The sequence below is a fragment of the Rhamphochromis longiceps genome, linkage group LG7 (assembly GCF_057381845.1).
Source record: "Rhamphochromis longiceps isolate RC_006_pf linkage group LG7, R_longiceps_female_GT1.1, whole genome shotgun sequence".
NCBI classification, from domain to species: Eukaryota; Metazoa; Chordata; class Actinopteri; order Cichliformes; family Cichlidae; genus Rhamphochromis; species Rhamphochromis longiceps.
The window spans coordinates 10,271,976-10,296,623 of NC_140563.1; the positions used below are offsets into that span (position 1 = coordinate 10,271,976).

The 24,648-nt window shown below is 39.8% G+C and overlaps 1 protein-coding gene across 1 annotated transcript; it reads right to left on the reverse strand.

The window, feature by feature from the left end:
* Positions 1-595: 595 nt before the first annotated feature.
* On the reverse strand, positions 596-21,139 carry sema3e (sema domain, immunoglobulin domain (Ig), short basic domain, secreted, (semaphorin) 3E). Its single transcript, XM_085412067.1, has 17 exons — positions 19,984-21,139; positions 12,143-12,303; positions 9,583-9,642; positions 9,182-9,301; positions 7,573-7,666; positions 7,183-7,299; positions 6,393-6,535; positions 6,194-6,308; positions 5,695-5,764; positions 5,473-5,617; positions 4,923-5,148; positions 4,610-4,701; positions 4,151-4,192; positions 3,747-3,916; positions 3,305-3,375; positions 2,893-3,026; positions 596-2,589 (listed from the first exon to the last, which is right to left on the reverse strand). Exons 1-17 carry the CDS (start codon positions 20,114-20,116, stop codon positions 2,089-2,091), a joined length of 2,394 nt encoding a protein of 797 aa, XP_085268193.1. The 5' UTR covers positions 20,117-21,139; the 3' UTR covers positions 596-2,088.
* Positions 21,140-24,648: the final 3,509 nt, after the last annotated feature.

Below are 24,648 nucleotides of genomic sequence, written 5' to 3' on the forward strand. Positions count from 1 at the left end.
CCTCAGTTCTGACTACCTTCCCTCTCTTTGTTACCATCCGACTACACTTCTCCAGTCCGAACGACATTCCAATGTCATTGCTGTATAGCCTGGTAGTGTGGATCAGTGAATCGATGTCTCGTTCACTCTTGGCATACAGCTTGATGTCATCCATGTACAGGAGGTGGCTGACAACTGCTCTGTTCCGTAGTCGGTATCCGTAGCCAGTCTTGTTAATGATCTCACTGAGGGGGTTCAGGCCTATATATATATATATATATATATATATATATATATATATATATATATATATATATATATATATATATATATATATATATATGTATATATATATATATATATATATATATATATATGTATATATATATATATATATATATATATATATATATGTATATATATATATATATATATATATATATATATATATATATATATATATATATATATATATGTTTTGTCTTTTTAATCACTACTACTGCATAACCACTTTCTCCATCTGTTTGTGTGTGTATGCTGTTACACACACTCGGAGTATGCGTTGCCATTATTGATTGCTTAACCACAGAGGTGACACCAGGGAAGGATGGTCCATCTTTTTTTAATGACAAAAATTTATAGGGGGTATAGCAGACACAACATTTTATCAAGAATACTCAAGGTGAATGATAAGTGACATTAAGGCCTGACATAGAAAAGTGGATTTTTTTTTTATCACATACCATAAAGATCAAAACAATGTAAAAAAGAAAAGAAATAAATAATAAAGAAGAAATATGGTCCTCTGGAGTAATTACCACACGACTACTTCACTGTAAGATCATTTCTTTTCTTGTCATTCCAGGATAAATTGAATATACATACCGACTCATCAGTTTTGCTAATGATATGCTTGGCTAGTGACCCTATCCTTTATTTGGTGTTTTTCTTCACAGAGAAATTTGGTGATGTACATTACTGTTTGTGGTAAAGCCCATCTACAGCATCACTCATGAGAAACAAAATCATAACGTGGCTTTAAAGAGTGTCAAAAGGAGGAAAGAGAAACAGTACGAGAGAAAACAGAAGGCGAACAGGTCAGGAAGCGGAGAAGGATAAATCATTTTTGGAATACACAGTTATAATTATCAGATATGCACATAAGGACCACCCTGAATTTTAGATAAATACAGCATACAATACACACAATACTGTTGGTACATTTGATCACAATAGTAGACACATAATAAATGCAGACACAGAGCAACAATGAGATCCACTACTAAGATCACATTTCATCCAATGTATAAACTTTTAGAAGTGCTTAGATAATAATTATTTTCATCAAGGGTGCAACTGTAACAGAAACATGCCTCAAATATCAATAACAGTGGCATCACAACACGCCTTGTATTGTGGTCATTGTAACTACACACCCCAAAGCCATGACTGCAGTCTAATCAAAATAGCAATATTATAATGCTCAAATTATTTTTCATTGTTCAAAAACAACATATTCTCCAGTTAATGACACCTAAAAAGCTAAAGTACTCAGAGAAAAAAAAAAACCCGAAAATAAGTTACCGTAGTAACAAATAAGGTAAAAAGGCAGTTGTTCCCTCTCATGGCACTGTAGGTGCCGTAAGAGTTTGCTGGATTTTACCGTTGTATTAGAAGTAAAGCAGCCTCTGTGTGCACTTCAATTGACAGCTGGGATGGGGTAGGCTGGATCAATCCAAGGGAGCGGATATTAACACATGTCTCTTCAGATTTGAAGCAATGTTGCTGTTGTCCATATGCTTCCAGGTCACTTTCTCCATACTGACACTTAAGTTTGTAATGTTGATTGGCGCCAAAAATAAGTTTATACGACAAAAAAAAAAGGCAGTGTTTTTTAAACAAGAGGAAACAACACAGTCAAACTACTCAGTAATGAATGTAGCTACAACAGCGAGGCAGCTTGCTACTGTTCTTTTTCTCTCTTTTTTTTTGTACTGCTCTTGTCGAAAGCAAAGTGAAAACCTTTTACATGGTGCAAACACTGAGCGAGTCTGACCTTTAGACTGTGTATGAGTGCATGTATGTATGTGCAGTGAGTCTCTGCTCTCCTCAGGTGTCCAAGGTGTGCCTGGGAGCTCTGTGGGAGTTCTCCCCTCCCTTTCCTTTCACTCTCTTCTCACCAGCCAGAGGAACATACTTTTTTTTAGTCTTTTTACGTTTCTTATCAGAGCACCACACTCTCTCACAGTACTCTTCCACTTTTTGAGCATCCCCATAGCCAATCAGCTGGAGGAATTCCTTGTACCACAGCCTGGAGTGGGAGCCTGATGCCAGGGATGGTGCCAGAGATTTGGGGCTGATGCTGGGGCGTGGTGGGGGACCCATGGAAGAGTGACACAAAGCCGCTGCTTTTGCCCCATCTCCATCATTGACCATGTGGATTGCTGATTCCACCTTCTCTCCTCTGAGCACATGTAGAGTGATACGTAGCAATGTGTGCACATATCCGTGTTCCACCGTCTGACATACGTACACACCAGCATCTGAACCTCTTACACGTAAGAACAGCAGCCCATGTGAGGTCACAACAACTCGTTCATCACCTTGAACCTACATGAAGCAAGAGATAAAACAACTTTTTATGCCACTGATGTCATTTTATGAATTAGGTTGACAGAATGTTAGTATTTTAATAATATGCTTAACTCAGTGACTTTTTTAAAAAGATTTTTAGGAATATAACCTTTCTGACTTTCTCTACACTACTGAATTAGATGGAATGTAAGATATACGCATTTAAATCTGTAACAATCTATGGACCTTGTCATCTAAGTAAATGTGACAACTTGTTTATCACAATAACATACTTAATACAAGTATGTTCGTTGTATTTTAAACATGCATCAGACTTACCTGATGGTTCTCCCCTCCTTTCTGGAAGAACCAAAGGACCTTGGCTTGAAGTGATCGCGGGACACATTCCAATAAAGTGCTATTGCTCTCCACCCCGTACACCAGCCTGTCTTTAGCTCTGTGCCATTTTTCATCTACACACCAATACGCACACATCATAAAACATAGTGAGGCAAGAAAAATGACATTGAGCTGCTTTGACCTTTCATTAGTTGGTAAATGTACATTGAATTGTTCATTGTTCTTTTGCTATAGCACAAGTGCACCAATCACATAGTTTTTTTTAAAAACGGTTTTTGCAACATGTAACCATATTTGTCTGACAACATTTTTAATATTCTAGTAAATACAGGCAAGTGGCCATGCACACCCACACAAACATGCACATCCCACAGTTCTTTTATACACTAACCATCAATTTGCAGCCCATTGCACAGCTGGACAGCGTTGCCATGGCGCACATCCTGCCGCCTGAATCGTCGGCTAAAAAGTGAGAGAGAAGCAAAAAGAGAGTAATTTTGAACATGTGATGAAAGTGCAAGCGATGGGTGAAAAGAAAGACAGAGAGAACGTGAGCGTGGGGAAAAGAGAGCAGGAAAGATGGAAAGAGGAAGAGGGTGATCAAGTGCATACTGATTGGCATTACATAACATCTGGCTGGCATGTCTCTCAGTGTCTGTGATAATGACTTGGGAAACCAGCTTCACAGCATTGTGACTTTCAGTGCAAGATCCTGAAATGGAACCCGAGGGGGTGTCTACTATTAAAGGTGCAAACAGATGATAGCTCTTGCAGACATTTGCGATAAAAAGAAAATGACTCCTGTACTGAAGGCTGTGTATATATGCTGTTACCTCCTGCTGGGGTAGACTCCAGCAGGGTAGTATCTGGAGCAGGTGATACCATCCCAGGCACAGTAGGGATCTCTGGCCAGACAACAGTCAGCACATTCTGAACCATAGAGGTCACACTGATGCAGTCTGACCTGAGCCAAACCCTCTTCTGACCCAACATACAGCTGTTGCTGTGAACCAAAAAAATGTGGTCCATTAGAATTGATTTGCAGGCTAATTAAAATGAGACTTTGCATATACATTATGTCTTTTCCTCAGATCTACTTAACAACGCACAGGCAATCATGCAGATCATGTCAATACAGTGTTATGCATACTGTCACAATGTTATCATCTTGTGGCTAAACAGGAGAACTGCAGAACTGCATTAGTAACACAAATAACTATTCAGATTATTGTCTTACCCTTTTAGGTGATATTAGGATCTCTGTCACTGGTGTTTTTACCTGCAAAAAAGGGAAAAACTTTACTGTTATTTAAGAATAAAGCTGAATAAGTGGTTGGTTCATTGTATGCTATTAAAAACCATAGCTGAAAGCCTCTTGTCATTCTTCTGTCCATACCAAATCAGCTCTTAATGAAAACAGCAGCAACCACTTCTTGTTGAGTAATTTTCAGATGTAACTGATCTTAGTAGAGAAGAGCTAATGTATTCATGTTATAATGAAGATCTCTCAGCTGTCAGGTTGAACAATCACACTTGTACTCTTCTGATGATCGAAAGCAAGAAAATCAGCAAATCATTATCCTCTCGTGGTGTCGCTGCAGCAACTGAATTATGGTGTGGACGTATTATAATGCAGAATTCACTTGGGAACAAAGTCTACTTTGCTTTCACATTCTGGAGCAAAAAAATATGGTACCCTGAAAACTTCTAGCTCTTCCAGCAGCACCTCCTCCATAGTATCTGTGTCTTTGTTGTAGATGGTGATAAATTTCAACACCACTGAGTCATCTAACAGAAGGAGAGATAAACATTATACTTCTGCAAACAAAAGCAAACAAACAAGTTATGTGTGAAATGGTAAGAAAATGTTGTTTTAAAACTATTTATGCAATGACTTTGTATTTGTTTTTACAGAACACCTATTAAATTTCTTTGGTGTCTTTTTTGATGAAATACTCATTACTTGCACGTTTTGCATGGATTTATGCAGTCCAGTACAGTGCCTATACCTGTGCCAATGTAAAGAACGTGGTAGTGTCCATCTTGGGCTTGGACTCTGTCAACTGCAATCTGGGTCAACTTTCTTCTGCCTGGTTCTGTCTGTAATAGGACTGGTCTATGATGTTGCGGAAGGACTGGATTATACATCACTGGGTGAGAACGCAAAAAACGCAGGACCTCATCAGGGAACTCCTTAGAGCTGGAGAAGCCACCACCGTTCACTTTACTGGCACACTGTGATGTAAGCAAATAGAGAAGAGGATGGGACAAAGATAAGCAAAGACTATTTATTGCTTCCTCACTGCATAAGTTGAAAAGAAAAAAGCTGACACGCATTAGTCATGCTCAAACTGCCCTGGCATGACCTGCTAAGGTAGCCACAACAGTGCTGACATTCACTGACACTGCTCTGCATTCTTTCAGCACTCTGTATTTTAAAGGACATCCGCTCTGAACACAGACTGGATGTGAGAATAGGAGAGTGCCCTCGATAAACAATGCTGGTGAAACTGTTAATTAAATCACATAAACGTGATTTATTTCAAATTTGGGTCTCACAGATCCAGGTCGAGGATAGGGGACTCTGTCCTCATAAGGTGTCCAGTGATGCTCAGGTCTCTCTCTGAAGGCGAAAGGCCCATTGAAGGCTGCTCTGATGTCATCCATGTGATAGACACAGACTGCATAACCTTTAAACACCGTACTACAAAGAAAGGGTTCATCAGTAAATTTGATAGAGAGCGAAATTCTTTAATGAAATGCTGACATCTCATTTCTCACCTTGTTGTGCTAAAGAGGCAAAAGACTTCTGGGTTTTTCTCATCCTTGTTGTTGAGCACAAACACGTCCTCTGAAACACAAAATGTATCATTTAGATTTAGTGTGTATATTGTTGAGCACACATGAAGCTGACATTTTTTTGTCTCTTATCATTGCCATTCTGAGTATGTTAGCATGCTGGCATTAAAATTTAGTTCAAAGTTTTAGAGAAAGGTTTTTTTTTCATGCAGATGGTTAGATGTGCCTTTAATGCATCTTTGACATCTCCAGTAAAGCAGTGGGAGTTGTTCATTTATTCTCATGATGTCTCATTAATCACATTTTTCCCTCTAAATGGGATGGTTTGTGTGGCAAAGGCAGCAGTAATGAATGAGACATTGACACAAGATGTGATGAACATCTGAAACTTGTAAATGTGGATGGGTGCAATATAAAAAGAAGAAGAAGAAAAAAGCAATCATTAGATAACGTGGCTTGTAAGGCTTTGTTGTTTCTTTACCGAGCTCATCAAAATGCGTATCGATGCCATTGGGTCCAGCCACAGAGCAGATCAGACGAGTTTTCAGGAAGGAGGTCCATCTGTTCACCAGCATCCTCTGTCCTCCTTGGTCATTCTGAGAGATAAAGGCATGTATAGGTTTTAATGTCACGGTCAGTATAAACATTTTGGTTGGATTTTGTTTCTGTAGTGTTCTTACCGCACAGACCCGTCCAATACGGGAATAAACGGCCTTGGTCACACCTTCGGCATCCATCTCTCGCTCAGTGAAGAAGAAGTAAACTTTATCATCACCTCTGTCATCATTGTCAGGTATAACTGCAGACCCAACAAATTTGGGTTCTGTAGGAAGAAGAATTAGTTGCATACAATGAAACATAAAAAAAAGTGTTATATGAACATTTTTTTAGGAAAATAAATGTGAATATATGATTTATTAAGAAAACATATAATAAATATGAAAAAATCTCAAAGCTAGTACTAATTAGCACAGTTACACTGATCAGCCACAACAATAAAACCCCTCCCACACCATAAAAATGACTTCAGTGCACCTCCCCAGCAAAAGTGTCTAACAATACAACAAAGAGTGCATGCCCCTAAACTCTGGAGGTCCAACTGAGATTGAGTACCTGTGGCACATGCCGGCGCAAGTCAGATCAAGAGGCCCTACCACACAAACTAGTGGACCCAGTGCATTTGCTGCAAATGCTCATGAGCCAAAACCACAGGACACCCAGACAGCTGGTTTTGATGTTGTGGCTAATCAGTGTATATTGACTTTAATTATGTAGTGTAAATCATGAGCATCTTTTTTAACATGATTATAAGCCTTGAAGCTATGTTTGAGAAGAAACACGTGTGCCAGATAGTTAACGTCACATTCGACACGAGTAGGAGGTCACAGTTTGCACTGCCACGCCGTATGGACATATTTGCCCTTCGCATTAATAAGGACATGTTATTACAGTCCTGTAATGTACACCAACCATTTAGCTGGGATCTGTCGTTTCTTTCTGTGCGTGTGTAGGTCTGGTTGTTAAGTCGACACAAAGCACCATCGTTCTCCCAGTAGTCAGTGTAGAGGCCAATATAAAGCTCTCCTCCTAATGTACACATGGACAGACACAAAGTAATAACAGTGCTATTAAAAAAAAATAACAGCAGTTTCTTTAAATATGATTAAAATGATATAAAGTATAATTATTTATTAAAATAAATTAAATAAAAAGACCACAAGGTGGCAGTGTTTACTGGCCAGAGGAGATTTACATGCTTTACCATGGAACTAAAATGAAAACATGGTCATTTCACAACTGAGCCTTTATCTTTTAACCTCAGATGGGGAGGTGTTGAGTGGTAAGTTGAGCAGTTCTTACTGGATAACGCTGATGTGCAGGAACTGTTGGGGTCATATGGACTTCGTCCTCTGCCACTTGTAATGCTCTCTTCTTCAAGAGCAAACAGCCTGTCCTGAGGAAAACATGCAAACACTTTGATATATGTGTAGTTATTTTCACAGGGATTCACAAAACAGGGCCACAAACACACACTAAAGAGTTACTCCTGCGCAAAAGCTTTGACAGCACCTAAGCAAATCCCTTAAGCTGATGTGTAGAGGAATAAATCGAAAAGAACTGCAGAAAGGAAAGATCAGAAAATGATGGATTAGAATGAGGGAGGAAGATAGATGAGACAACAAGTGATGGATGACCAAATGGAGGACTTCTGTCTGGATGGGTATAACCAGCTATTCTCTACTCTTATTTCATAATGAGATCACCACTTTTACCGTTCAGATGCTAACAGCTGAAGTATGCACACACAAACAGACCCACACATGCTTACAAATACAGATCTGAACTCCCTATAGAACCACAGCTCACATGCTGTGGGCCACCAGTGATTTTAACAGTCAATGGCAGTCCAGGGGAGATGTCATATACTGCAGTGATTTATGTGCAGCCACAGAACCCTGCTGTGAGGTGACTACCCCCCTACGCATGACTGTAACAGAAGCCAGTTCTGGGGTTAAACTCATTCATCATAAGAAGTGGCCTATCAAAACTAAATGGAAAAGAGCAAAAATACATCTAATCAATATTACTTCCAGTCTGTATTTTGGTATGTGATTTGTGCTTTTATTGAAACATCTAAGCCACCTGATATTACGTTGATTGGCCATTGGTTGGCATAATCGATTTCAATAGTATCTATTAATCTTGGTTTTCCTAGTGTATACATTAATAAGATCAAAATTAAAGGTAACTAAAGACTGAATACAATCTCAAGTACTACATGTATGATTTCGGGAGGCAATTTGGCATGTAAGTTTTCTGTGCTTACATAAATCAGCCATATCTGAGTTGTGTGCTCAGCTATGAGCATTCCAATTACCTGAGTGATGACTGAGTGTGGTTCCTGCCTGGAAGCTATCCCTGGCTTGGTTGACCTACTGGACAAGTGCTGGAATGCAGGGCGGAAACCTTATTCCTTCTGCTCACTAAATTTATAAGCAGAGAGTGTCCACATGGACGCTCACATGCACAAAGCCTTATGCTCTCCAAAACCAAAGCTTTACATCTACAGCAGCATGTGCAGTGTTTTTACAGCAGAGCAGACCCAGGGCTGAAACTTTATCAAAACACTTCATGTTCATATCCATCATAAGGGGTAGGATTAAGAGTAAAGAACCTGGGATTAGTTGCTCATTTTGATGATTTTAGTATAAATATTGAAAGTGAATAATTAGAATGATGTAACAGAACTAAAGATCATAATTCACAATTCTGTTTGACCTTGAAGTGTCTGAAATTAAGTTTTTTAAACTTTTGGTTCCTAAAATGATTGTTTTTTTTTGTGTTTTTTTTTGTGTATCTTTTACCGTTTGACCTGAGTTTGTCTTTTATGTTTGGTGTGATTGTACAGCACTTTAGTCAGCCCTAGTGGTATGGTATGGCATTGTATGGTTCTTTCTTCTGGGCTCACCTGCCATGTATGCCCAACTCTGACCGCAGCACAGATAGGGTTGAAGGCTCCTGTTCCACAGGCCAACAGATGGGTCTGGTTGTACTGTTGTAAGACCTTTATGTAGTTTGCACACTCTTGCTGTTGGAGGAATTACAAGGATGAAGGTAAAGTCGGTAGGGAGTTGTTCTTTTACACTGGGACCAAACAGTGAAAAATGGGCAATGGAAACATGCCAGGGTGTTTCTGGATCATTAATAATATTGATAAAGCATGTTCAGGTTCATAATCATATACATATCAGGCCAATAAATATTCAGCTGGTCATTAGTGCCTACTGTTAACAATAATAATAACAACAAGTTATAGCAAAGAACATAACCATCTGTATATTCAGTCATATTTTATTGCAGAAGCCTTACCTTTTCCCTCCCTTTCATGAGACATTCCTCCACCTGATAGTCTGTACTGGCCCACTGGATCTGAAACACAGCACAATTGTCCCTCCACATTTACTCTTTACACTCTTTAAATATCACACAAAAGAATTGTTATGGCCACTGATGTGTCTTTTCCTGTCTTCTGTCAATGATTGATGTATCTGAGTGTGTTCTTTTTCCCTGTGTCTTCAGTTTCTCTCCCGTTTTCTCATTTCTCGGTTTGCACATCTTAAATTTGCTTCTTCTCTCTCTACCCTCATCTTAGTCCCTCCCACATGACATATAAGAAAAGAAGAAAGCAAGGAAGATCAATCGTGAAAGAGGAGTTGGAAAAGCAAGCATTTCATGCTTCAAAACTATAATTTTAAACCACTTTGCAATTAAACCCTGCATGTGGTACATCTGCAACATATGTCCATTGTTTTGTAATAACCCCCCACTATATTTTATGATGTCTTCATGAGCATAACTGTTTCCATGACAACATATATATATATATATATATTTGCTTTTAATTTTAGGAGACTGTAAGAGAAATGTGGTAAGAATGTCAAAAAATATCTTTCTTTTTCATTATTACGCCTAGAATTCATGAAGAGTCGAAACTTTGATCATGCACTTGATCATATATCATAACCAGTGACTTCTCTCCTGCTTTTACCATGATTTATATATTTAACGTCAAGACTCTGTCATACATTGCGGGTGAAAGGGATACACCTGTTCACCATCCCTGCTCATAGCTCCGCCAGCAAGACTGGAACCGAGTCTTTGTTGTTACTTAATACGCTTTTTTCATCTCCTTTGTTGACCGTCCACCTGTCTGAGACTGAAATCAATTTCAGCACACCACGCTGAAAGATGTCTTAATTCCTAAAATGCATCTGGAGTCCAGAGCAGAGAGCAATCTTGCTAGAAGGGAAAAAAATCAAAGATGAAAAGGTGTACTCTCTGTAGAAATGTTTTCACCCTCATTGTAAAAAAGAGGCATGACACATGGCTTGAATATACAAACCAAGGTGGGAGGAGAAGTTTTGAAACAACTATTCAAGTGCTATTTATATTCATTTGTTGATTAAGCATTTGTGATGATCCACTGCATGTTTAAACTTTATGAAGCTTATGTGTAAGTTCAATAAGGAAGGAATAAGGAAGCTGTAATCACTCATGTGTCTGCTTTGCTGGGTGTTCGGCTGCTTTTCTTTTTACCTGTCTACCGTTTTCCCACACTGCCAGTCTTACAACTGACATCGTTACTCTAGTCCATGGGGTGGCTGTAGCTCAGGTGGCAGAGCAGGTCAGCCACTAATCAGAAGGTTGGTGGTTCGATCCCAGGCTGCCTCCTGGCTGCATGCCAAATGTTCTTGGGCAAGATACTAACCCCATGTTTGCCTACTGGTGGCGGTCAGAGGGCCCGGTGGCGCCAGTGTCTGGCAGCCTTGCCTCTGTCAGTGCGCCCCAGGGCTGCTGTGGCTACAATGTAGTGTGCCATTGCCAATGGGTGAATGACTGAATGTAGTGTGAAGTGCTTTGGGGTCCTTAGGGACTGAGTAAAGCGCTATACAAATGCAGGCCATTTACCATTCATCTTCTCACCTGCCCGCTTTGAGCCAGCCATAGTTTAAATCTGTGCTCTCCATCGTTCTCCCTTTCAGACTGTCTTTTGCGCAGCCCACCTCCTCCCCACCTCCACCTCAGACACTTCAGCCAGAACACTATTCAAGTCTGAGTCTGAGTCTTCACCACCACTAGACTTCAGGGGTCCTGTTCTAAATCCTATCACAGCTGGGATTCCATTCTGCCATCATGGGTCATCTGAGTCTAATCGCAAAATACATTCATTTGTCTGTCTCCGTAAATCATGTTCAGTTCTTCCAATTGATCTCTTCTTACTGAGCTTTATATTGTCATATTGTGCCATTCTGTGATTATAATTAAAACTAGCAGAAGTTAAGTTATAACAAAACAATTTATTGATGCCTAAGCATTGCAGTTGTGCCAAACGTCATATTTAATTGACATTGCTTTAAAATGAGGCCCTGAAGCAAGGCTGTCTCGTTATGTTAAATGCCTGTTGTTTCACTTCCTCTCTTCTTTGTCTCCTCTGCTCGCATCTCATCAGACAATGTGAGGTGAGGATGTAGAAATTCAGAAATGAGAAAGGGGAGATGTGTTAATTGCATCCTGTCTCATTCTTATCGCCGCCTCTGTCATTCTCGAATTGTTTCCAAATGTTCCCAATTAGCATTTGGCCTTGTCAGTCCTGCTGGTTTGTCTGTTTCTCCCACTCTCCTCTTGTCTCTATAACTTTTAAATAATTTATCTGTTTTTGTGTTCACCCCTTAACCTTACAGTGCCTGTTGTTATGTAGCTCTCCAGTAAGTTTTAAAAAACGTCCTCTTTATTTATTCATTTCCATATTTAGCTCATCATTTTGAACCCATGCCGGATAAAGAAGTGTTTACATTCATTTTGGCTAGTCTATAGACTTATGGGTCTAAATATCGCAGTTGCTGACAGGAAGGAAAGAAACCAGGCTCACCTCTGCATGGTGTGTGTTAACCTGGTCCAGGCTAAGAGAGAACAGAGCATTCTTGGCACCAACATAAAGCCTCTCGTGGCCCTCATCCAGCAGCATGGTCTGGGGTTGAAGTGACACTCCATGTTTCTGGAACACCCAAGTCCTGTTCAGCTGCCAAAGCTCTATATAGACAATACAAATAAATTGATTACAATAATAAACACAGCACACATTTAGATATACTTTACATGTATGTAGCTTTTTGACTGTAGTGAAAGTCAATTTCAGCCAGACACCCTTCCTCAAGAGATTTCTAACAACTGTAGAAACCTGTGCCTAAAGTCCAACTGCTCAAGTGGCCAAGGTCATATTGCAACATGTGTTTTTGATTCATACCAACCTCATGAGAATCACAGACAGCAAAGGTTATCTTTCCATCTTATGTCTCCCTTCTCAGTGATACCTATATCTCACTTCAACAGTGGTTATCATCCCTAAATCTGAAAGAAATGACAAATAAGTGATTTCTTAGAAGATGACTCTTTTTAGCTACATCTCGAAAATGCAAAAAAGCTGAAACGATTCAGGAAGTAATCTTTTGTATAATAGAAGGGTCATTTGAGTTGCACTAGGCTATGGTTTCTTGTACTGAGAGGAAGCAGTTTTGTCAGACAGGAAAGCGAACTGGCTCCTTATCAGCCATTAGTTTAGATGAGCTGCCACTCCCTGTCAGTTTTACTTTAGGTGATTTGAAATCTTATTCTAAAAAGGAGGCAGTGGACCATCACATGCATGTCATTTTATATAAACATAAACGCACCAGCAAACACGGTTTGCATCACAAATACCACCCATGCACATGCACACCTGAGATTGAGCTTGGCAGGCTGCCCCACCATACCTGCTCTCTGTAATCTTCATGAAAGACTGGGGGAGAGGGATTTAAACTAAGTCCCAGACTTCCAGAGGCATGCACTTCCTCTGGGTTCCACTGGCCTGAAAAACCTTTCATTAACACATGATCGGTTGGGCTAGGTGCCCTCGTAAAGGAAGAAAGAGGATCTGGTGTGTGTTAATGGTGCTTTTTGAGACCTTAGGTCAAGCCAACCAGACAAGCTAGAATTTGTGAAAAAAACCGAAAACATTTATTCGTCCTACTTTTCATGAAAATGGTAGTTCATCTTCACACTGTACATCAAACTCCTTTTGAAAGAAGAGAAAAAAAAATAACCTACTTAATCATATTACTGTACCAGCCTTTGGACTATTTAAAACAATACTGAGGTGCCTCTACGTGCCAGGGCTGCAGGGGGTAATTGTATGATTTGTTTTTCTAGGCGCTGTATATTTTTAGTGATACTCGATCTCCAAGATAGGAGGAGAGAGTGTTTATCCTATTTTGCAGATCACTCTTGGCAACAGTACTCCACTCCGTGGAAAGTTTTATTTGTTTAAAATAGGATTAGGTATCCACAGAGGAATGGGTGATTGTGTATGTTTTGTTGCTATTAAGATTTCTGCGTTGGAGACAAGTGACAGTTTGTTTGAGTAGAATTAAATCTTTGGTGGTTAGGTGGCAGAGACGGAGAGTGGCAGTGGTGTTCTGCCAAGGCTCAGACATGCTTCCTGTAATTATCTAATCCACACACATACACATACAGACAGCCCCCACCACACATACACGGAATTCTTTCAGTTTTTGTGTCACTCACATGCAGATTTTTTATCTCCTTAATCCCTCTGTGCTAAACTGGACTTGCATTGAGCACAATCCTCTAACACTGGCTTTCAATCAGCTCTTTCTTTTTTCTTGTGATGTCAAATTTGCAGCTACTCACTTAGATGACTGACTTACAGGGCAATTTAAAATGATGGAATAAACAGTGTGTAAGTCAAACCCATTTTTCGATCTGCTTTTCACTTGTCTATGTCAATAAAGATGAGTTGCAGCTGATTTATATGGACACATGCACATAACAAGGCACTAAGATAGACCTGTAGGAGTCTCTCTCTCTCACACACACACAAGAAAAACTGCAAATAAACTTACATTTAATTGTGTAGATTTGTTTGTTACATTGTAGATATATGGTGTTCACCTCTTTTGAACTGGAATGTTTTTACAGTAAGCAATGTTCATTTGAAGAAAGAAAAAGAAAAGGAAATGCAAAAATGCAAGTTCTAAAAACCTATAATCACATATAAAAAATATTATAATTACAGTTGAAGTTACAAAAATACAATCAGTGGATCTTCTGATTATACAGATGAACTGAAGGATGTTTCAGAGGAGTTGTTTAAAGATTTCTCCTCTGTTATTATAAGTGCATGCCACCCCACTGGCTGAATAAAGGAATGGGGGGATTTCCACAATTCTCCACACTTCTCTCTGTCTCTCTCTCGCTCTCTCACCATCTGCAGCCAGTGACAGCTCCTTAGCCAACAGCTAAGTAGTTGGAAGGAGGAAGAGGGTGTTTCTCTACCAGCAACTTTGCCAAAGAGACACATGGCCCTACTGTGATCCCACTTCAAATGACAGACACAAAGAAAATGGACTCCCACAAGGCGCACACTTTCATCGGTTGTCTGAGGAGTGCTGATAGATGTTTAAGGAGATTTGATGTGATGAAATCAAAATAAACTTTGTCATCTCTTCTTTATCCATGTATGGAAATACTGTTTTGCTGTATGAGGGGATACAGTATGTGTATGCGTGTGTCTCCAAGTGTGCAGCAGTACTTTAGCAGCATTTCATCTATGGCCACATAAACCAAGGTAACTGCACACAGGAGATCATGGAGAAAAAAAGAACATTCCCCTGGAAACTTAAAAACACAAATTAAAGTATCTATCATAATTTTGTATATTGCCAAGGACTAAGCACACATTTAACCTAAACTTGAGGTAGACAGGCTCGTATTTCCAGCAAAATAAGCTTACGCGTATTACACTGAGTAATGGGACTTGTGCAGGAACAGAAACAAAGAGAATTATTGAAGTGAACTGTTAAAGGATAAAAAAAAAATGAGAAGGGGGTCTGTTCTCCTGAAAGCCTGAGTGAGACTGCAGAACTCCTGGGGGTGGGGTCAGGAGCAGAAGAACTGTGGTGTTATGCCATTATCGGTATACAGCCTTGTATTTCTATATTCCCTTGTGTGAGGGGGAATGATGTCACAGAGCAAAATGAAACCCACATGGTGTGTCTGTGGAGGGTGAGACAGAGTGTGCTTCTCTGTAACGACAAGAGTGCAAGTATGTTTCCTGAATAAAGTTATAAATTAAGATAAGATAAAAGATAAAAACCACATCAAAAGGCAAGCAGATACATACACCTCATACGTACTTCATCTCTTTGCAAGGTTTGTGAATATATCACTGTGCCGTCTTTGACTGACATGTAATTAAAGCCTGTCCCCATCTGTTACTCCTTCAGTCATATATGAAGTAGGCTATGTGGCCTCTGAGATAAAAATGAAGGACTTACTGGATAACTTGATGTATATCGGCGCTGTATGTTAAAGGACCAGAATGTACAAACTGATTTCAATGTCAATTCCAGCACGGTGAATGCAGTACTGTCCACAAGTCTTTAGCCACACTAGCGATTTATTGAATCATACTAGATATGTGGTGTATATGGAGTTTTTCAAGACTTTTTTCAAGGTTGTGTTGAAAAATTTGCTAAGCTCTCCAACACCACTGGCTGAAATGCATCCCCAAACCATGACAGAGCATCCAATGTGCTTTACAGATGGCTGTGGACACTCACTCTTTTGAACATAATTAGCTGCATATAATTAGCTGGGGACATTAAAAACGCTTTGGATCAATATTGTGTGAAACCATTTATTACAGTTCTCCTCTCTTCTTATTTTCCCCCCAAAAGCTGGCAGAGTGAAATAAGAGAGACCTTTCCTGTTATTTACTCTCTTTGATGCACCAGCCTACAACAAACAATATCCACAATGAATCCATCACTTTTGCTATCCTTCATCCTCCTCCCTTGTAATATCATTGCAGCTTAGACTCTACAGAGGCACCATTTTTGTCCTATCTATGCTTCTCTGTTACAAACTTAACTCACCTAGTCTTCATGCTCCCTTCACTGCAAAAAGGTCAGAAAGGATATTAGAGTTTCACCAGCTGCCTTCCCCTCTGGACATCTCATTAATGAACCAGAGAACACATACATAACACAATGGGTGAAAAAAATGATGGTGAGATGTACACACACAAAATGAGAATATGAGAAGGGTGATTGTAGAGGCGACTGGAGAAGGCTGAAAGATGATCCCTTTTCCTGTGCTAGCCTAAAAGGTGTGATTTACGCCACCATTCCCTTCATTTTCTAGCTGTTTGATTTAAGGTCTACAGTATGATTTGTGCTGTGACCGCGATGCAGTGTGGTAAATGCTAATTATAGGCCTCTTCACACACAGAGGCAAGAAACATAATGGGACTCCTCACTTAACACATTATATGTAAGTAGAAAAAACAAGAAGCAAAAATCCCCATTTCTTTTGAGGCAAACACATCTAGAGTCACACTGGTGTTTTCCATCTTAGCCCCAGATGAAAGTCACCCACATATTCATCATTTCAAGATTGTAAAGTACACAGAAAAAGCTTTTTCTTGTCTGGAGTGGCACCTCTAAAATTATAGTTTCAAAGGACATGAGTAATTGCTACCTGTGCTCACAGATGCTTGCACCTCTGCTGCCTCTGCTCAAATCACACAGTTTTACAGTTTCTACTGAAGAAAGGCAATGCTAAGCACAAGCTTTGTATTTCTCGACCAGTGTATTTACTTATCTATACCTACACTGTAACGTTTCTTTAATAAAAAGCATGTTTTGCTCACTCGTGTGAAAGAAATAGTAAATGATGAAATTCAGCTCACAAGTTGTTGTTTTTTGTTGTTTTTTTTAAACTTTCTTTCTCTTGAAGTTTCCAATTGGACAAAATAAAGAAAGTGCATCTGTTTATTTATATAAGCGGTATGCAGTATGATTTTAACCTTGCCAGAACACCTTTTTCCCCTTTATTGACTCGCTGCATTAAAATATTTTTGTTACTAAATGCTTACAGCTTTAGTGAAAACGTGTCCTTGGCAGACGACTGAGGAAATTCCTGGTCAATTTAATTATTTTAAAATGGTCATTATTTTTCTTCCTTTTTTTTTACTGTTCTGTGTAGGTATCTATTATGTGGCAGGAGAAAGTGATGTTTTAGCTTTGCTAAACAAGCAATTTATTGTTCCAATTTGTTCATAAATTAAATGCACATGTTTCTGGGTGTGACTTTTTTTTTCCAGCTGGGTCATTAGAACTATGCAAACTATGAAATCTGCTGCATCAAACTCTCAGCAGCTTAGGCCAAGTATGGTGAAAGTGCTGAGGAAGCAGCAGAATACATCTAAGTCTGACCACCTATCTGCAGCCTGTCAACATGCTAGCTGTGCAACAGCTTCATTAGCAGCAAAATTGATGGCTGTCCTAAAGGAAGAGCTCATTTCACTTCACAGTCCTGGAGAGCTGAAAAAACAACCTGCTGCCAAGCACCTTGAATGATGCAAATCCAAACTGCATGGCTCTGTGGCCGAAAATTTCAAAACAAACAGTATCTTTTTATTTTTGTTTTATGGTCAGCATATCTCGCTAATGGGGGCTTTCTGTGCTATAGTCCAAGACTTAGGGGGTTTTATTGGGCAAAAGCCCAAGCAACTGAGATGCATTAACATCTTTATGTTATTTTTAAAGTCTTTTAAATCTTTGCAGCAGAAGATTACGGTCAAACAGCACAGAGTCTGTGTTTGTAACTCGATACACCATATGATTTAGGTAACAGCTCGGAGTTAACTGGATGTGTAAGCACATGAAAGAATGAGTGGGATTAAAGTGAATTAAATGCATTTAAAGAGGTCTTCACTGGAACAGAAGTCTCGAAAAGAACATTGGGAAAAGATCAAAAAAAGAAATAGTGAATAATTCTGCCATAAAACGTGCAAAGTATGGCTCACATAAAAGCGCAGAGAGGTCCATACTGTATGGCAGTAATGCCATCTTTAAAACACATGGTAATGGGCCCAGAGGAATTCAATCTCACAAACTCTTTGTGAGATTGTGTGAAATTTGACCTGTTCATTTATTGAGCTTTCTATTGATCCCACATCATGGATCGGCCCATCTAACCAAAAGCAGAATACAAGTATTTCATTATTGATATTATAATATTTTCTTTCCCATTATTAAACCTTCTCTTAAATAGAAGAATTTAGTTTTTCTAACCTGCTTTGATACCAAATGTTATGATAATATGGTCATACTTCTAGGAATAGGTTAGTAAAACCACATCCATCTCTTTCCATCTTCCTGAACTGCATTCAAATTGTCAGTGTGTGAAGAATTTACAGAATTTCTTTCTCCGGTACATGTGTCTCTCTTTGTTTATGCATATGTGTGAGTTTAGGGTGTGTGCAAAAAATCACTGACAGAACAGCCCATGAGGCATAAATTAGGACTTAGATGTTTTTCATTCCATAATGATAGGGTCCAACTGCAGCCATTTCAAGCTCCCCTGTGCTAGCCAGAGCATGTAGCGAGAGAGAGAGAGAGGAAGAAAGAGTGCTAGGTGGTATGTCAGTGAGTGTCTCAGCTCGCCCCTTGGGCAATTAATGAACCGAAAGTAACAATCATAATTAATACCTACTTTTTGTGACTAAGCATATCAGTGGTGATTTTCTAACATTTGTTTTGGTGCGAACTTTGCCTTACTTTTCATTGTAAGTTATTGTGCTATTGCTGACACATGAGCAAAGACGAGAAAAATAACGCGTGCAGTACATATCATAAAACAGCACACCCTCTTACTGATGAACCAGACTTGTCAGCTTTCATAACTGAGTCCAAACACGTATTTTTGAGTTATTGACCATCCAAATTCCACACCTATTTTCAACCATGACTAACAGGCTTATGTGAAATCATCACCTTCTGTTGCTGTAGAGATCAAAGAAACTGTGAGAAAAGGCCAGTGTTTACTCAAGAGTTTTATCTGCAAAGATAAAACCCTCATTATTGTCTAAGAGATACACAAAAATCAGTCTACATACCAGGGCATTGCAAACTCCCACACACACTTTAACTGGCACGTGCACGCACGCACATTCCCGTGCACCAAGAAAAGAAATAAACAACGTTTCCATCACACCACCAGTATAGCATGAGAGAAAGCCACATTTTAGATTCTCAACCACCATGGCTGGGGCACCAAAACAAACTACAAGGAGGCTCCTTACATATCAACAGTGGGTGAAAAAAAGGGTGCACTTCCCAAAGTCTTCCCTGAGCCAACGCTGCGCAGTGCCAGGTTAAAACATAAATCTTCAATAAACATCTCATTACACGGTAATGATAACTAACAGCATCCTGAACTCACGTCCAAAGAATAGCACTTTTTTTTAACTTCACTATTTTTTCACTGAGCATTTGATGCATCATTTCATTGCTTATGTATAACTTTATGCATATTTTCTGCAGGAAACTATAATGCTTTAAAACTGTATAAAAACTAACATTAGCTATTAAATTTTTAGTGCAGTCATCAACTATGCTACAGTCACTACTGGCAGAGAGCAGAAGTCTATTAAGTATGGACAATGATTTTGCATTATACCTGTCTCATTTCCAATTTCCAGTTATTAGTCTGTGCAGAAAAATCAAAGTGCGCTGATTAATTTTTGACAGTGTCAAAAAAATCAAATTGTCTCTATATTAATGAAGCACAGGAAGCATTTTAAAGCATGCTATATAAATATTTATTGACAAAATAAATGAAAAGAAACACACATTAGATATTTCTTACCTTTGTTGGAGAGACGTATCCTTGGGTTGATGCTGTGTGCTGTGTGTGTCATGCCCAGCAGAGCAATATACAGCAGCATCAGTGAGAGATACACAGTCCGTATGCACTCTACCATCATCATTGACATAAACATTCTACATTTGCCTATTTAGAAGCCATGCAAGTCCAGAGTCTCAACGTAGCCTCCGAGGTCTTTGGAAAAAAGAAATTGCCCACAGGTGTTTGCTCAGCAGCGTTCTGCAAATACTGTTCAGTAAGATACAATCTTTAATATAACAATCCAACAAGAGCTTGCTTGGAGGTAGCAGTCCATTTTCTAATGATCAAAACAATGTGAATTGGCTCAGTGTATCTCTGCAGCTTCTATATAGCCCCTGCTTTCCCCTATAGCAGTCGACTGAAAGCTGCATCCACCCACTACCTCTGTGGACAGGGTAGTGCTTTGGGTATTATCCTTGTTTGGTTTTAGTAACCAGGGAGAAGAGAAGTCCACTTGCCACATTCACGCCGCAGTGCTCACTGTCCTCTGTCCATATGTCAGTCCGTCTGTTTTTTTTTTTGTCTGTCTGTATGAACAGCTTAGATCCACTCTTTCTGATGTGATGAATGAAAAGAAGGTAGAAAAATCAGATCTATGAATCCCACAAAGGTGTAGATGCTAATTTGTAAAACCTCAGTGTATAAGTCTATCCCAGTAGGAGGGCAGACAGGCAGATCTGGAGCTGGAGCTGGTGTGCTCTGTCTTCAGTCTGTGTTCCTCCTCTTGGGTCCACTGGAGCCAGTCATTCTCTGGACGAGAGCCCAAGCAAAGGATGAGTAGAAGAGGGGAGGAGTGGAGAGCCTCGTGCCTGACGTGCGGTCTCTCTGCACTAGGAAAGAAAGTAAAGCTCCAGCTCCTAACTCTGCTCACGCTCAGTCAGGGAGGCTCCAAACCTCAGTTGAAACCTCTGTCAGTCACTTGAGATGGTTTCTACCACAGCTACTGATCTGGGCAGAGGCCACCTGCCACAGTGTGGTGTGTTTGAGTAAAAGCCTGTGTGTGTGTGGTTAGAAATGGACTGAGTTTGTATCAGATAGAAGGGCTGAAAATTGCCTGCTCCTTCCTCTAAACTGCCTCAGGATCTGTCTTTCCCTCCCAGGCAGCTGGATTAAGTGCAGTGTGTCTCCCAGGCAGACTTCCCCTCCTCTAATGTCACTCTACAGACTACCCCCACTTCTTCTCTACCCTTGCTCTACTCCTTCACTACCTTCATTTGGCTCCTGCCCCTTCTGCATTAATATGGACCACAGCCAAGGTTAACTGGCACTTCTTTTCATTTTCAATTATTTCCCTCTTTGTGCTTGTTTCCATGTGGATAGTCATTACCACTGTTACCATGGGTTTCCATGTACAAGGTTCCTTTCATGAAGATTTTTCCTTTCTTGCTTAGGTTCTCTTTCTTTTTATCTTCCTCCCCATCCATCAAACTCATCAGTTCTTTAAAACCTTGTTATTAGTGTATGCTGCACCGTCTTCTCTGATTTATCCTACCAGGACTTTTGTTTCTGTAGTCTGTCTAAAGTTAATTTCTATCCCAGGTTCCCGCAGCCCTTGTGTATCTGTTACGGTGTTTAAGTTGAGGTATCCAGGTCTTGTCAGCATTGTGGAAAAGATTGACTGAACATGTTTTGCAAACACATGCAAAAACTTACTGAAACACGCAAAAATAAGTACAAGAAGAGATTGGAGTCATTACTGAATCTGCAGATACCCTTCAAGAAAATAACATAGACGTCAATCCACTGGAGCAGATCTATATCTGTCTTCTGTGAACCTCTCTGAAATACATCTGTTTTTCTCTGTTCTTTCTCATGGCAGTGTGTTGACATCAACATTAAGTCATGCTGATCCATGCTTAGCACCCCAAGTAACCCATCAGTCACTACAGAAAAAAAGAAAATAAATTTGTTTTGTTATTCTCAAATCTGTGTCTGCTTTGCATTGCTTTTCAATTTGTGAAGCAGGGATTTAATGAGTACATTTCCCAGTGACAGTACTCATTCATATTTGAGATCCCCGAGTCAATTAACAGCAGCAAAAAGGGGAGTGCAAAACAAACAAATGTGACTTAGTAATTAGAAAGAAAGCTTGAAAACAGCACATACAGTAGTGTTAACATTACAGATTCTATAAAAATGTCCTCATCAACAAATAGCAATTAAAAGACATGCAGTCACAGAAATGATTGCATTAGGCTGTACGTGGCAGCTGCACCAGCAACCCCACGCCCCTTCACCACCCTAGGATATCATGACTACACTCCCACGTTGCACCTGTTCCCTGCAGAACAGAAGGACTTTGTATGTATATGGAGGTCTTGTAACATATACTATCTCTGTTATTTCATTGCCTGGTGCAATTATAGACTCTCATCTGTTGTTGAGCATGAGACAACTGTTCATCGTCAAAGTTCCCAGAGCTGGCACCGTCAGATTGACTGTGACACAGAGTTTCATCAGTTTGAACCCAGGCATTAATGCAAGAACATATTTTAGCTCCGCTCCAGATGAAAGCTTCTGCAGAACATTTTCATTTCCGATCTCTTAAGCCAGTGCCTAAGATTAATAGCCATTTAAAGAGTCTAATGTAGATAGTCTGGCAATGCATTCTTTTGCTTACATTATCCCATCATTGACTGAATGGGTATCTAATTCCTCTACCCTGTCTAACAGCAGTAATCAGTCAGGAATATGCCTCAATCCAGAAACAATAAAAGCTCAAATAACCTCTGTCTGCACTCCTTTTTTATTTTTTGTACTATCCTCATTCAGTGTGTCCCTGCTTCCCTTACGTTTTCTTGATTTGTGTGTTTCATTTCAGCCCTCAATGTTGCTATTTGTACGAATCCAGTTTCACTGTTAGCTTTTTACCCAGGGCCCATCAAAGCAGCACCCCTACACATATTAACAACAGCAGCTACTTTCTTACCAGCTCCATTGAAATTCTGTCCTCTTACACGTGTCCCTGGGATTCCACCAATGCCTGAAATTTTTATTCAGTATGTAGTGCACTGCAGAGATATTTGGTCTGCAATGTCTGCAGTCTGTGAATGCATCAGATTGCAAGGATGGCAACATTCATGGTCACATTTTTTTTGCCTGTTTTCACATCATTAAATGCCTTCTTCCTTCCTAGTTGCTGTTTTAGAAGCCTGCGAGGGTGAATGTGTTTTTGATTGAATACTGGTGTCTAATGTTTGTTTGAACAGGCCATGTCAAAATGTCTGGTGGCTTTCCTTTCATGCCCGCTGAACACAGAAAATATTTTCATTCATGATAATGCTGTGTCAATATGCACCCTGTTCAACAGGAGCCTCTCGCACCTCCTGTTTGACCTGCAGAGATTGACATGCATTCCCACTGCTCTCCTAAATTACACATGCAAACTCTCCATTTTTGTCTTTTTAAGTATTGTACAGCAATGCGCACTGAACTGCACTTTGTCATAATTTAAGAAAAACAAAAGGAAATAAAAAATATTAAAATCAAGCACCGGGTAAATATGCATAGATTGATACATACATTTATGCATGAAACTGTGCCTATGTGTATGTCTACTACTGACCACCTGCAGAGCAAAGAGGTCATGTTTCTGGTCTTCCGTAGCAACAGAAGCAACACTCTGAGGATCCAGTGTTTTCGAGCCATGATGCACTCCAAGCGTTTACACAGGTGGTTATCATATGGCCAATAAGACATACTTAGAATCTGCAGGCATGTATCAGTACTTGTTTCCTCCAGCGGTCATTACACTATATGATATAACTGGAGTGAGTAATCTTTGCAAGACACATAAATGCACTTTTTACATTTCGTCAGAGAACTGAAGTTTCAGTGTGAGTGATATCACGCAGAGAAGGGAGTAACATGGAGAAATGAACCAAGAAAGAGAGACAAGCAGGGGCGCTTTCTGACCGGGAAGCCGGGGTGTTATGGTTGGCTTAGCTGTGTCTGCTGAGTGTGAGTATTACAGTATAAGACCTACTGTGCACACCTTCATGCATATGAATTTATACTTGGAACCACTTTTAACCTAAGTCTTGAGATAAGTGGAAATAAGTCTGTATATACTCTGTCACAGCCCATTTGTGCTCAACCTCTCTCCAACCGTGTGCTGTCAAACCTCAGCTGAGGCCCTATGTGGGTGTACATCTTGCATGGATGTCTATGGGACCAAAGTGTAGTAAATGAATTCGCCCTTTGCAAAAACTAATGCTAAAGACCACAATGTGTCAAAGCTCAGGTGGTTACAAAACAGTTATCAAAAATGCTATGTGGTCACCATTTTCTTCTTCCTGTGATTCAGCTTTCAGGACATATTTCTTTGTTATAGGTATAGTAATGGGAAATACAGACCAAGGCAGTGGTCTGCGGTCACAGACTGTGAAGAGGAGGAATGGGTTACGCCTCTGGAGTGATGTGTGGAAGTTGCCATCTGGTCTCTTTTGGATTCTCATCCATCATCATGGTAACCATCAACATAACCTACAGGTGAGGGGGTGAGGGTGAATTTTTGTGAACGCATATGCGTTGTTTACATGGGTTTGTGAAGTCAAAGTTTAATGCCTTGTACAGTAAAATGACTCCACGTTTAAAATAAGGCTAAATCAGGCCGTTTGAGAAAAA

Coding starts and splice junctions, on each gene's coding strand:
- sema3e (XM_085412067.1), bottom strand. CDS start 20,116: ATGTTTATGTCAATGATGATGGTAGAGTGCATACGGACTGTGTATCTC. Junction 12,304..19,983: donor GATACGTCTCTCCAACAAAG/GTAAGAAATATC, acceptor TTGTCTATATAG/AGCTTTGGCAGCTGAACAGG. Junction 5,765..6,193: donor TACGCATTTTGATGAGCTCG/GTAAAGAAACAA, acceptor TTTGTGTTTCAG/AGGACGTGTTTGTGCTCAAC.